This window comes from Chrysemys picta, chromosome 10 (genome assembly GCF_011386835.1).
Source record: "Chrysemys picta bellii isolate R12L10 chromosome 10, ASM1138683v2, whole genome shotgun sequence".
Classification (NCBI taxonomy): Eukaryota; Metazoa; Chordata; order Testudines; family Emydidae; genus Chrysemys; species Chrysemys picta.
In genome coordinates this window covers 11,467,130-11,481,206 of record NC_088800.1, presented here as the reverse complement: position 1 = coordinate 11,481,206, position 14,077 = coordinate 11,467,130, and the positions used below count along the sequence as shown (strand labels likewise).

The window sequence follows — 14,077 nt, the reverse complement described above, 5'->3', positions numbered from 1 at the left end:
CTCATTTGAGCAAGCTATTATAGTTGCTCATGTTTCAGAACTGAGGACCATAGTCACACAAGCTGATGCAGAAAGTGTAAAACACACCTCTATGAACCCCCACCCTCAAGTCTCCTGTATTTGTCTACAGAAAATGCTGTTCCTCCTGCCATCCCACTTGCCCCTTTCTGGTGTTTCCCACTCTTGGGGCTTTGCTGCCATCCCATTGTACCCTGGAATGAATCTGGTCTACTGCTCTAGCCTTGGTAGTGACCGAGTTTAGTCTAGAATGTGGTTTAGCCCCATCCAAATGGTTGCCAAGCTTGCAGCTAAAAATCATTGTAGCTGACATTGTGGCAGTTCCTTAGAGCTGTTCCCAGTCCATTGCCAGGGCGCGAAATGTTCTGCAGCCACAGAATCCAACCCAGGCCACAGAAATGTTCTCCAGAACTTAACCTTTCAATTGAAAACAAACAAAAAAATAAATCTGTTCCTTATGGTTGCAGAGATAAGTTTCCAAGTGTAAGACAAGTACTAAACCAATGCAGTGTTGTGTTCCTGAAATCTGTCTGTTAAATAATAGCTTGGAGAGGTGAGAACTACCCCATTTACTGTAAATAACTATATTGTTAACTGTTTCACTTCTGTTCATGCTAGCAGAAACATCCAGTCCCACAATCCTGAAGAGTGACAAAATCCCTGATTTTCCCTGATGTAGATATCACAATTTAGGGTTAGTTTACATTAGAAAAGTTTGGGAAATAGTATAACTGAGACATTTTATAATTGCACTGTAAAGTTGTAATGACTTAAGCTGATGTACATGAGGGATTTAGTTACTGTTATTACTGAATACTGAGTTCTAAAATGTCTAAGCTGTCCTGGCTGGAGTAATTCTCATTATTGCTTTTATTATCATATTGTGCTTTGTCATTCATTATTTAAAGTAGTACAATCAAATAATAGTATCCTCCTAGAATGTAACTTTAGTTTGTACTAACTTTAGCAGTACCAGGTTAAAAAAGCATTAGCTAAACGCATAACTTTAGACACTGGGCAGATGAAAGTCACTTATTTTCAAATGTATTTTTAGTTATATCTGTAAAATAACTTAAAATTTGCATGAAAATAAATGCTGTTCCACCTATGATACCAATAGCAATTACGGAGTCAAATATTAGTCACATACATGATTGTGATCAGTAAACATAAATGCCAAAATGATTAGAAAAATAAATTCCCCTTCTTCATAAAAGAGAAAGATACACTGGAAGGTAGGGATAGGGTGTAGAGCAGGGGTCGGCAACATTTGGCAGTTTATTTACCTGCTGACGCGGCAGGTTCAGCCGATGGCGGCCCCCACTGGCCGCGGTTCACCGTCCCGGGCCAATAGGGGCGGCGGGAAGTGGCGCAGGCGAGGGATGTGCTGGCCGCGGCTTCTCACTGCCCCCATTAGCCCGGGACGGTGAACCGCGGCCAGTGGGGGACGCAATTGGCCGAACCTGCTGCGTCAGCAGGTAAATAAACTGGCCCGGCCCACCAGGGTGCTTACCCTGGCGAGCCGTGTGCCAAACGTTGCCGATCCCTGTTGTAGAGTGACCTAGACAAATTGGAGGATTGGGCCAAATGAAATCTGATGAGGTTCAACAAGGACAAGTGCAGAATCTTGTACTTAGGAAGGAAGAATCCCAGGCACCACTACAGGCTGGGGACTGACTGGGTAGCCAACAGTTCTGCAGAAAAGGATCTGGGGATTACAGTAGACGAGAAGCTGGATATGAGTCAGCAGTGTGCCCTCGTTGCCAAGAAGGCCAACGGCATATTGGGCTGTATTAGTAGGAGCATTGCCAGCAGATCGAGGGAAGTGATTATTCCCCTCTATTCAGCACTGGTGAGGCCACACCTGGAGTATTGCATCCAGTTGTGGTCCCCCCACTACAGAAGGGATGTGGACAAATTGGAGAGAGTCCAGCGGAGAGCAACAAAAATGATTAGGGGGTTGGGGCACATGACTTACGGGGAGAGGCTGAGGGAACTGGGGTTATATAGTCTGCAGAAGAGAAGAGTGGGGGGATTTGATGATAGCCTTCAACTACCTGAAGGGGGGTTCCAAAGAGGATGGAGCTCGGCTGTTCTCAGTGGTGGCAGATGACAGAACAAGGAGTAATGGTCTCAAGTTGCAGTGGGGGAAGTCTGGGTTGGATATTAGGAAACACTGTTTCACTAGGAGGGTGGTGAAGCACTGGAATGGGTTACCTAGGGAGGTGGTGGAATCTCCTTCCTGAGAGGTTTTTAAGGCCTGGCTTGACAAAGCCTTGGCTGGGATGATTTAGTTGGTGTTGGTCCTGCTTTGAGCAGGGGATTAGATTACTCCCAGCCCTCCAAAATCTGAAATGATGCCCCAGATGAGCCAGACGTGGTCAGAGGGTTGCAAGAGGGCTGTGAGCTCTGGCAAGATGCAGCCCCAGTGTGTCAGTGCAAAGCCCACATTGACCAGGCCACAGCAGCAGCGCAGAAGGGTGGCAATACACCATATACCATGTCACCCTTACTTTTACGCTGCCGCTGCTGGCGGTGGTGTTGCCCTCAGAGCTGGGTGCCTGGCTAGCACCCGCCAGTATCAGGCGGCCCTGCCAGTTCTTAATTTGTGCCAGGGCTGAGCTCTGGCATCTCTCTCATTACAAATTAAACACTGGGGAGGCAGTGGGCCCAAAGGTGATGGGGGGAATCCCAGTGAGCCTACGGGGGCCAGTAGTGATGGGTGGGGAGCACCAAAATACAAGTTTGCCCAGGGTGCCATTTTCCCTAAGGCTGGCCCTAGTCTTTCGCTCTAAAGCAGGGGTGGGGAATCTTTTTTCTATCGGGGCCACTTCCCCACAGAAAAAATCAATCACGGGCCACCCAGAAATAGAAAGCAAGGGTCTGATCCAAAGCCAAGGCCTTTGACTACCCTGGTCTTTGGATCAGATGCTGCGATGCGGTTCTCACCATAAATCAGCCCTAGCATCCCCTGGTGCTGTCGTGTGGTCTTCTCTGAATCTCCTTCCCCCTTTCCCTCCGGTTTGTCAGTATATTTCGGGGGGGGGGGGGGGCCAGAACCGAGTGCAGGATCCCTGAGAGCGTGGGGGAGGGTTCCTCCCCAGAACTGGACGGAGAGGGGATGTCCTCTCCCTGGACAGGACACTTGGGTGGGCCCCAACTTCGGATGGGTGGGAAATGACAGGGGGCGGGGTGGGGGTGGGGAGGAGGGTTTGGGGCCGCCTCCCACCCACCCCCTTCAGCTGACCTTGTGGAGGGCGATGGACACTCTGGGCAGTGGCTCCCGGGGCCCCAGGCGCTCACCCAGCTCCGAGAGGAGACGCCGCTCTTCAGTGGCAACGGCTCCCGTCCCACCGCCCCCACCGGGCCTGGCTCCCTAAGCAGCAGGCCTACCTTTTTTGAGCATTCCTCTGTTGCTGCTGGGCCACCCACTCGCTCGCCTACCCCCCCTCCCAGTGACAGATTAGCCACTGGGTCAAGGGAGCATGCTTACGAGCCCCAGCCAATTGGGGGGCCCTGGAAAAATGGATACCCCCAACTGCGCTGACCCCTCTCCCCCTGCCCGGTGCTTCTGCTGGGGAGCGGGGTCGGCGCATGGGGGCTTGCCAGTTGTCTCGACCCCGCTTCCCGGCTGGAGCGCCTGGCGGAACAGAGTGAGCCCCTGATCCTACTCCCCGGCTGGTGCCGGGAAGACGGAGCGGGGCGAGTCCCCAACCCCACTCCGTGGGCCAGATGAAATTAAGCAAAGAGCTGGATCGGGCATGCGGGCCATAGGTTCTCCACCCCTGCTCTAAAAGTTTTCAACATTCTTTTGTAACCACAGAACTTCATTTCACTGATCACAGAACTAGAGGATTCGGAAGGAAGTCAGACCTTCTGAACCAGCCAGCAATTTTTTTCTAAAGTGCTTGGCTGTGTTGTGTATCATCTACCCATTTCCTTATTTTACTTCAGTCAGCACATGTCCTGCTACATCCCGAGTTCTGTGTCGTATAGAATTTGAATGTGTGATTGTGGTTTTACACCATGTTAAAGATTAGCCACTGCTTTAAACGACTGTGCTGGGTATTCAGAAAACACAATCTCCAATAATATTTATATTAGAATCAGCTGCAGAAAAAACTTAACCTTAACTAAGCTTAGTGTTTAAGGTGCCACCGGATTCCTTGTTAACCTTTCTTTGGTATCACTCTTTAATCATTCAGGCATTTCAGAGTAGCTTAAAAAACAAAAGGCACCCAGTCTATAACATTATGTATCTTTTACTGTGGTCAAAGAGAAAGGGAGCTGCTAGGAAAGCACTCTCTGAGTACCCCTCTGCTTTGGAATGTGCTCCCCTATCTTAGTGACCTTCAGAAGACCTTACAAGGCTCCTCTTTTCTCTGGGGCTTTTGAAAACTGAAATGTTGCCAGAGAGATGATATTTGGGGGAGAATGGATGATTCTTCAGTGTGAATTTTCTTTTGCTTGGGGGCTAGCCATCTATTGTCACTATCTGGTGGTGGTTCTCTGTGTTATGTCTTACCCTTTTAAATAGATGTCAGTAGAGCCTACAGCCGGGCTAAAGTGCCTTTTTAAGTTTTCCATAATATATAATGAATATTTTTATCCTTGCATTTTGGCACACAATATTTACCAGTGAATGGATCACAGAAGTGTTTCCTCTGTGTATCTTATTTTGTTAGCTTATTTAAAATGGTAAATGAAACAAAATACTAGGCTCCATCCTGCTGTCATTCACGCCATTGCAAATTGTAGTAATTTCAGGGACTGCAGTGGAGTGACTCTGGATTTACACCAGTTTAAATGACAGTAGAATTTGGCCTAGTGCAAGAAAGGTAGGCTTTGATGAGTGATCACATTTATTAGGTGCCCACAGAAATGTGGTTATACCCATTATATACTTGAGAAAGGTGGCAATTTGACAACCCTAAAGATGGAAGTCTGGTTTATCCACAGAACAGGTACATCACAGGCAGCAGCCATATAACCTTCCTGCACACTCCAGTGTGCCTCAACTCTGATTTGGAGGGACAACCTCTAAAGATGAAAGAGTAGCTTGAGTTTAATAACCCATTTAGTCCCTGGCCTCTCTGCTGAGATACCCACAAGGGTGCCAATTAATGCCAGTTGTTGGGGTTTCTTTTGGGACATAGATACTTGTCCATGGTAAAATGGACTAAGACCAACTGTCCCTCCAGATAAGGTTAGCGAAGATGGAGATTGTAAGTTTTTTGGGGATAGGGACTGTCTTGCTGTATGTCTGTACAGCAACAAGCACAATAGGACTTCAATGCTGATTAGGGCCTTTGGATACTATCAGAATACAAATAACAACGATGGAGAGAAAATCTCTTCTTATCTTTGAGCAGGAATTGGACAGTGCTTTATGTTCTGGTTTACAAGGTGATTAACCAAGAAATATTAGCTATATGAATGATACTGATTTTACAGTTCAAGTATAGGAGCTCACAAGCCTGCTGACAGCAATTCCGGGCTCCAGGGCAGAACAGTCAATGGGCTTGAGCTGCTGCCGGGTGTGCTCTTCCGGCACGGCCAGGGCTTCCATATGCCCGCCGGGCTGCCTTTGCTGCTGCCAGTACCACCCCGCACGCACCTAGGAGCCCTGCGGCCCGCCCGGGTGATTTAAAAGGGCCGGGACCCCCTGGGCCCTTTTAAATCGCCCAGGTCTCTGGGCAATTGCGCCCTTTGCCCCCGTTGGTGGGCCTGGGAGGTCAAATTCTGAAAACCTTTTGGGGGCAAAATTCCCCTTGTTTCCTGAGCCTGAGCACCTGATTTAACAAAAGTTTTCCCTGATCTGGATTTGGCTCCCTATGTATTTCTTCTCATTTTGCACTTTCAGTCTAAATCTTTAAAAAAAATAAAAAAAAACTGGATTCTTAATACTGTGAACCTGAGTCTCTCTTACTCCAGTATAACTCCATTGACTTCAAAGAAATTGCTCCTGACTTCACTATTGATCAGATCAGAATCAGGCTTTGCATATCTACTATTGTGGGACATTCTGACCAAATGAAATTTGGACCAAAAATGTAAACAAAATATGAAAATTTTCATGATTTCCCCCCCATTTCTGTTAACATCTTTATGTATAATAAAAAAATCCATTTTGAATAAAAGATTAAATATTTAATATTGCTCAAATTTAATTGCAAAAACTAATGTAGCTGCATTGTTGTTGTATAACACCAAGGAGTCACTGCCATGTTTTTAGGCATGTATATTCAAGAATCTCAGTGAAATTAGATTTACTAGAATAATAGAAATGTATGGAAATCAAATTATCACTAGCTTCATGATCTGAAAACTATAACTTTGTTCCAAAGGTAGGATGCAAAATGTACGAGGAAAAACTAAAGGTTGAACTAATAATTTTGGGGTAGGTGGTTTATCATAAATGGTATGCAGGTAGCAAAGAGACAAATATTTTTCATTTCACTTTTCTGCAATGTCCTTTGATCTTCCATTTATGCAGTTTAAAACAAAGATGTAGAGCCAGACTATTATCAGTACAGCTGATGGTACCCAACGGAAATTCCTTTAAAGCCTCAGACTGCTAATACTCTGTTTAAGGCAGTGGTTCTCAAACTTGGGACGCCACTTATGTAGGGAAAGCCCCTGGCGGGCCGGCCTGGTTTGTTTACCTGCCGGGTCCACAGGTTTGGCCGATCGCAGCTCCCACTGGCCGCAGTTCGCTGCTCCAGGCCAATGGGGGCTGCGGGAAGCAGCAGCCAGCAAATCCCTTGTCCGCCGCCACTTCCCACAGCCCCCATTGGCCTGGAGCAGCGAACCACGGCCAGTGGGAGCCGCGATCAGCCGAACCTGCTGACGCGACAGGTAAACAAACCGGCCCAGCCTGCCATGGGCCCCAGTTTGAGAACCACTAGTTTAAGGCAACACAATTGAGATTTTATGCACGCTAGTCAGGAAATTCAAAGTTAAAGGTCCCCAAGCAACTGTAACTCAGCCCTTTCGTGCAGGGAGCCTCTTCTGTTGCATTATCTGATGATAATTTTGCTGAGTTTAATATGTGTTTGCAGTGTGGCCAAGTTATGGTTACTGTGGGAACCATAATTTTACATTTCCTGCCTATTCTACAGATAACATGTCAGTTGTAATGTGGCATTAATGTAGTTTTAAATGCAATTTATTTTTTGAAAATTAAAAAAGAAAAACGGAGTGATTAAGTTTTGAGGTATAAATACATTTGCATTTATTCAGTGTATCAATGTCTGTATGTCTGAAAGGTGCCTGTGGCAGGAGCTAGCCTTTTTGTTATGTTTGTGTACAGTGCTTAACACAACAGGGCCCTGATTGTGCCTCTATGCTCCATCAACATGCAAATAATAAATAATGATGACAGCACTTGAGGACTGATTTCTGGGCTCTGTGTGTGTGTGTGTATGAGAGATTGAATTCTGGGCCGTGTGTGTCAGTGTGTGTTTGGGAGAGGGATATCATCCTTCTTGGCATTATTCTATGCTGAAATTCTGACCAATGTGATCATCCTGTGTGAAACCAGTACAGCTGCCCTCTCATGTTATGCCTCCTAAGAGCAGAAGAAATCTGAGCAGGGACCTGTACCAGTGGCCATAGTGTTATCAGGGGTGTCCTGACCCAAATGTCCACTTTTACCCCTACAGATAGCCCATCCTTGACTCAATGCATGGAGTCAGAAACAGCGGAAGCACCCTAAAAGTGTGTGCGGGGGGCCCCACCGGTGCCTGAACTATGGTCCCTCCCACACGCTGCCCCTTCCCCCCCCAAGGCCCTGCCCCTACACCGGCCGTTCCCCTGAGGCCCTTCTTCCCAAGCCCCTGCCCCTGCATTGCCTTTTTCCCCAAGGCCCCACTCCCCCCAGCACTCGCCCTTATGGCTGGTAAAAAGTGAAGGGGCCATGGACCCCTGCCCCCTCCCCCTCCCCCCGTTCCAGCGCCCGTGCATGGAGTACTCATAAGGTATGTCTACACTGCACACCACTGGCAACGGCATGTAAGGTACATGTAGCTACCTGCCTCAGTGAAAGCAGGCTGTGTCCACATTGCAACGTGTAGCTGCATGTGGCCGCTGGGAAAGTCTCTGGCAGGGAGGAGGCAGCAGGGAAAGACTCCATAAGCAGGGAGCTGCCAGCACCTTTTCCCATTGCCTTCCCTCTGCTAGAGTCTTTCCCAGCTGTGGGAGTCTTTTCTTGTGGTGGAGAAAGGCTGAGCCCACCCCTGGAGCCTTTCCCCACTGCAGGGGAGCTGCTGGAGCCTTTCCCCTTTGCCTACCCCCCGCCAGAGACTTTCCCCACTGCCGGAGCCCGGAAAAGGTTCTTCCAGCAGACAGGCAACGAGATGCTACACTGCTAAAAACAGCAGTGTAGACGGGGGGAGGTACTGCTTGGGTGCATAGAGAGCTGTGTAAGGTACATACTCTAGGGTGCTATTTATACATTGCACACCCCCAAGCACAGGTAAGTGCTCTACACACGGTCGTAAGATTTGTGCAGTGTCGACTTGCCCATTAAACACCTGTTGTTGCAAACTATAGGGATTGGAGGAGTCAAGCTTTGGCTGCAGAAGTTGCACCCTGACCTCCCCCCGTGCCACCTCTTTTCCCATATGCACAGAAGGGCCAGGCAGCATTTTATTCAATTATTATAGAAAATGGCACAGAACGTGTTTTCTTTTTTTTCCCCCATCTCCTTGACAAACTTTTTCTCAGTCAATCTTTTTTAACTTGGTAAAACATGTTTCCCTTGTGAAGAGTTATGTACATCAGTGGTTCTCAAACTAGGGCCGCTGCTTGTTCAGGGAAAGCCCCTGGCGGGCCGGGCCGGTTTGTTTACCTGCCGTGTGGATGTGGCAGGTAAACAAACCGGCCCGGCCCGCCAGGGGCTTTCCCTGAATGAGCGGTGGCCCTAGTTTGAGAACCACTGATGTACATCACATGCCAAGTTTGAAGTTTTAAAATATAAATGGCAGAGTTATTTGAATTTCTAAGATTTTAATTTGATTTCTTCTTTTCCTCTCCCCAGGTTTAGAGATCTCCAAACTAAAATACACAATGAGATATTACAAAGATTTCCCCATAAAAATAACTATGCCTTTGGATTGAGAAGGTGAATTAGAAATTTCAACCTGAAGTGTCATTTCCCTACCCCTTATCTCTAGTATGCTGTTGCTCTTGCGCTTTTTTTTAAGCATCTGGAATTGGGACTGTGACAAAAAAAAGTCTTATCATCAATAAGTATAGCATCGCTAGCACAGTGTTGGAATGCAGAGTGGTAATTCACTACATTTGTGGAAGTGTAACAATTCCTCAGTCTCTATCCATCCCTCGCCCACACCCAAGGTCATCAGCAAAGTTTTAACCAGGAATATTCATCCCTGAAAGCATGGGCCTCTAGCATTTGAGCAAAAGGGCTAATTCCAATAGTTGGAAGAACTAGAAGGCTCTTCTTTTCTGTGTGGACCTGCCACCAGAAAGTAAAGAGAGCAGTATACCATGTAACATGTTTGCGTTATGGTTGTGTTAGGCCTGATCCACACATAGCTAGTGCCAATGCAAGGCTGTCAATTATAGTTATTCTGATACAGCCACTAGTGTGGCTGCAGTTATATCAGTGTAAAGGTGTCTTGTATTAGCGTAGCTTATACCTCTTCCTACTTGGGAATAAACTATGCTGGTATAAATACATTTATACTTGTATAACTGGGTTCATATTAGAAGGGTTGTACCACTTTAACTATGCCAGTGTAGCTAAAGTGGTACAACTTTTATGTGTAGATGAGGCCTTATAAGCAGAGTTTGCGGTAAAATGGGAGAGCAGTACACAGTGAGGGTCTTTCAAGTGTCTGAGTGCCTTCATCTCCTACTGGCATCGATAGGAAGTTAGGAGTAATTCAGCCCTTCCCATGTTCAGGGCCTAAATGAATGCTTTGTGCAAAGGATATCTATACTATGAACCTCGCACTTGAAATTGGCTCACCTTTCCAAACCCTACCTCCATGCCAATGAAGATTTATTTTACAGACACTTTCGCAGAAGCACTGATTTGTCAACCTGTTTTTAATGCTACATTTAAGCATGCATAGTTGTTTAGATTTTTGGTTTACTGCCTGTCCCCTCCCACTCCTGAAAAGGCAGAGAGCTGTTTAGTTTTAAAGGCATCTATATGTTTGATACATATTGCATGGAGTATTAAGACCTGAGAATATTTGTTGTGGTAGGTGAGGGGAATCCCAATATTTCTTTTGCTTATTTGATGATCTTTTTAAATTTTATTTTTAACAGCATCCATGTGAAGGGATAGATCTGGAATCTTCAATGTCCTCTCAACTTTTTGATGAACAAATTGTAAGTTTATGTGTTTTGAAATGTTTTTAATCCCAAGCAGACTATCTGGGAAAATGGAGGTTAAATTTAGATTTGGGTTCAGCTCCTTACAGATACAGGGAATACTGTACACCTGAATCTTTAACTTCCTTAAAATATTTTGTGGTGTTTGTTTTTTTGGTGTGTGGGTGAGGGGAAGAGGTCTGAGACAATCCCATATCAAAAGAACTAAGGTACTCTAGAAAAGAACATCATTTTCAAATGAGATTTCACATACAAGCTGCTACATTTTTCAAATTCCTTTCAGAAGAAAGGGTTGGATAAAAAAGCGCCTTCCAACTGTATTGCTTAGAAAAAAATCTGATCCTAACAAATTGCTTCATTTGGAGAAATGTGCTGCAAAAAGCACCAGGGTATGTATTCAACTACTTGGAAGATATAGGAAAAATTGGAGTGGATTTTGGGACTGAGGGATATTATTTGAGTGTGGGCGTAGAGCCATTCCAATGTTTATATGGGCTCGAGCTTTTATTATTCAATTCACCTTTCATCATCCTCCAGGTAGTCTAAATCAGTGTTCTCAAAGCCGGTCCGCCGCTTGTTCAGGGAAAGCCTCTGGTGGGCCGGTTTGTTTACCTGCCGCGTCCGCAGGTTTGGCTGATCGCAGCTCCCACTGGCCACGGTTCACCGCTCCAGGACAACGGGGGCTGTGGGAAGGGCGGCCAGTACGTCCCTCAGCCTGCGCTGCTTCCCGCAGCCCCCATTGGCCTGGAGCGGCGAACCGCAGCCACTGGTAGCTGCGATGGGCCGAACCTGCGGATGGGGTAGGTAAACAAACTGGTCTGGCCCGCCAGCGGCTTTCCCTGAACAAGCGGCGGACCGGCTTTGAGAACCACTGGTCTAAATCAGACTGGGTTATGACACGTGCTGGCCATGTTAAAAAGGCATTGTTAACGTACATTGTTAACGTGTATTTGCAAAATTTGGATCCAACTTTGGGACTTTTATCATTAACATCCTGAATTCCATTATCTTCCTCCATAATAGTGATATAAATCAGATGTTTTAACTGAAGATGCAGCCGGGATGATGATCATGGTTTATATTATGGCAACAGCTAGAGTTCCCAACCAAGATTGTGATAAATTGTGATAAATGCTGCACAAACACATAGGGAAGGACTGTAAAATATTAGATACCTTTATGAAAGTTGTCCAGAGAAATGATATACATTGGAAATGAACATATCTGAGTGGAGATGAATGTAAAAAGTACAAGAAAGTAGCAGGAAAAGAACATAATTTTATGTTACTCTGGTTTGGAAATCTTAATAGAAATAACCAGCGTACAATGCATATCTACAGTATTATTTGTCATTCTCACTTATGGCCCATCCCTTATATTACCCCTTTTCTATCTCTTGTGAATGTGTGATGTTGTTCTGATTACCATTATTTGTATTATGTGTTTGTTATGGCTACTACTAAAGTTGGCTGAAATTCAGGATTTCTAGTTCATAGGCATTTTCAGTATTTCGAAATTTCCTGCAGACCAGAAATTCCAAAAGAATTTGAGTTCGGAAGCTCAGAAACGTGTTGTTTCAAAATGAATTATGCTCCCAGACCAAGGCAGCGACTATCTGAAATTGACAAGAAATAATTGCTCTGCTGAGCTGTATTGGAGCTGTGGACACTAGAAGCCCCAAGGTCCTCAGCAGGCTGCCGGGAAACCAGACAGATTTCTTTTGGAACTCTGCCTGTGATTTCATAAAAGTTCATCAAACTCAAGATGTGTCGGAAGATAATGTCAGCGTTTTCCAATAAAGCTCTGTTTGGTTGGAAATTCCCGACCAAACTCTATTTACGACTGAAATGAAGAAAATAGGTAATTCTGACACAAACTTTAAAACAAAGCCTTTGAAAGTCGGCTTGTGTGTGCGTGTGTGTGTGCGCGCGCGCCAAGACCTGCGTAACACGGATTCCCCCTTGCATATGGAGAGGAAATGAGGCCTGTGAATTTCAAGTCACTCCAGAAACAGAAAGCATGTTTTTGTGTGTGAGCTGAGCTGTATAGATGGTGAAACTGATGACTGACTTCTTTGCCTTGCCACAGGCTCTTGAGGAAGGAAATGACTGTTTGAGCAGCTTGCCCAGCTCCTTTGCTTACCTACTGACAATACACCTGAAAGAAGGCCGGAACCTGGTCATTAGGGATCGCTGCGGTGAGTCTTCCTTTTGATGTACAGCAAATAACTCCTTTTTTTTAAAAAAAAGAATAAGCTATGGGCCTGATTCTCCCTTCACTTTCTTTTCACACCAGTCTAACTTAATTGGTTTCTCACTTACTCTGGTGTCAATCATAGGAGAATCAGGAACTACTTCTGTCTGCCAGCCTGCCAGTCAGAATGTTACATTTCCTGTCATATAATCACCCTAGGTACACAAGGGAGGGGATGGGTAGATATATATTGCTGCTTTTCCCAGGTTTGAGAATTACACACTTTGCAATGTGACTTTGTAAAGCACATGCTTTCCTCCTACTTCTGGGAAAAGACCCAGTTCAATTCTAGTTTACTTAAAGGAAACCAAAGGATGTTTTGAAATCCAGTGGGTGGTAGTGATGGGGAAGACAAACAGCTTTGTGACTTCAAGGACAGTGTCTGAAATGTGTGTTTTATAGGGAGGAAGTTAGTAAAGATCTCAGAACTTGAGGGCTGCACTGTAGAGAGGGTTCCCTTCTGAGGATAGGGATTATGTAGTTTCTCCTAATAAGGCCTGGGGTGTATGTTTTATGGCTTAGTGAAAGGAAGGTCAGAAAGACATTGAGGAAATGAGTTAATCAGTGGGACATTATTCAAATATTATGGAACGTGTTTGGCTTTTGGGTCTCTGCTGGCTTGAGAGAGTAGCACATAGTCATTGCCTGTATGCAGGAACATTTCCTTTAAGCACTTAGACGTGGGTCTCTTTGCCTGTCCAGAAATATAATTATTAGTGTTAATTATAACACTCTGTCCATGGAGAAAACTCTGAATACTTTTACATTGCAAACATATAAGCACTTTCTCTCTTGAAACTGAGCAATAAGACACAGAGTATACATGAGTAACAGGATAAGCATGGACCTGTTTTACAGATTTATTCACTTTCTTATAATGGACCCTGGGTTGTTATTGGGCTCCTTTCTGATTACTAGATACATTATTTTTTCTACACTATATTTTACTGTCCTAGCCAGAGGGTAAGCTCCTTGCCAGGGACTATTATCTTTCTCTGGCCAGCTCCTAACATTCTGAAAACACTAATAAATAGATGTTATGTAGTCTAAATCCTTTACTTTTTAAACAGAACTGCTCTTTGTTGACAGTGCAGCATGTCACCAGGTTCACTAGAAACCATATGTGTTAGAACAAGTCTTGCTGCTGGATGGTTCTGTGGAAAGGATTCTACTTGCTACAAACGAGCAACTTGGGCAGAGGAATGTTTCCCGAGAAGAAAGAAGGCACTCTATCTCACATTGTGTTTGCTGTGTCTTAGCGAGGCATCGCACAACTCAGCTCAGTGTAACGTGACAACACAAAGACATTCCAGGGCAGGATGGATTTTTGTTGGTTTGCTGTCATGTTGTATACCAAATCCTCAACTTGTTTAGAGGGGGCGTGCCTGGGGAGATGTGCAATCCACTAAAATTCCTCCTCTATTTGCATACAGAGAAGTAC

General features: G+C 45.3%; 1 protein-coding gene across 4 annotated transcripts in view; it reads left to right on the top strand.

The window, feature by feature from the left end:
• Positions 1 to 14,077, top strand: part of MCTP2 (multiple C2 and transmembrane domain containing 2) — a 168,957-nt gene that overhangs the window by 36,799 nt on the left and 118,081 nt on the right. For all 4 annotated transcript variants that reach the window (XM_065559229.1, XM_065559228.1, XM_005294860.5 and 1 more), the window contains 2 exons: positions 10,318 to 10,380; positions 12,472 to 12,580. Coding sequence is in view for 2 of the 4 variants with exons in the window: in XM_005294860.5 (XP_005294917.2) it covers positions 10,318 to 10,380; positions 12,472 to 12,580 (172 nt within the window). In the remaining 2 variants the exon portion in view is untranslated. The remainder of the gene's footprint in view (positions 1 to 10,317; positions 10,381 to 12,471; positions 12,581 to 14,077) is intronic.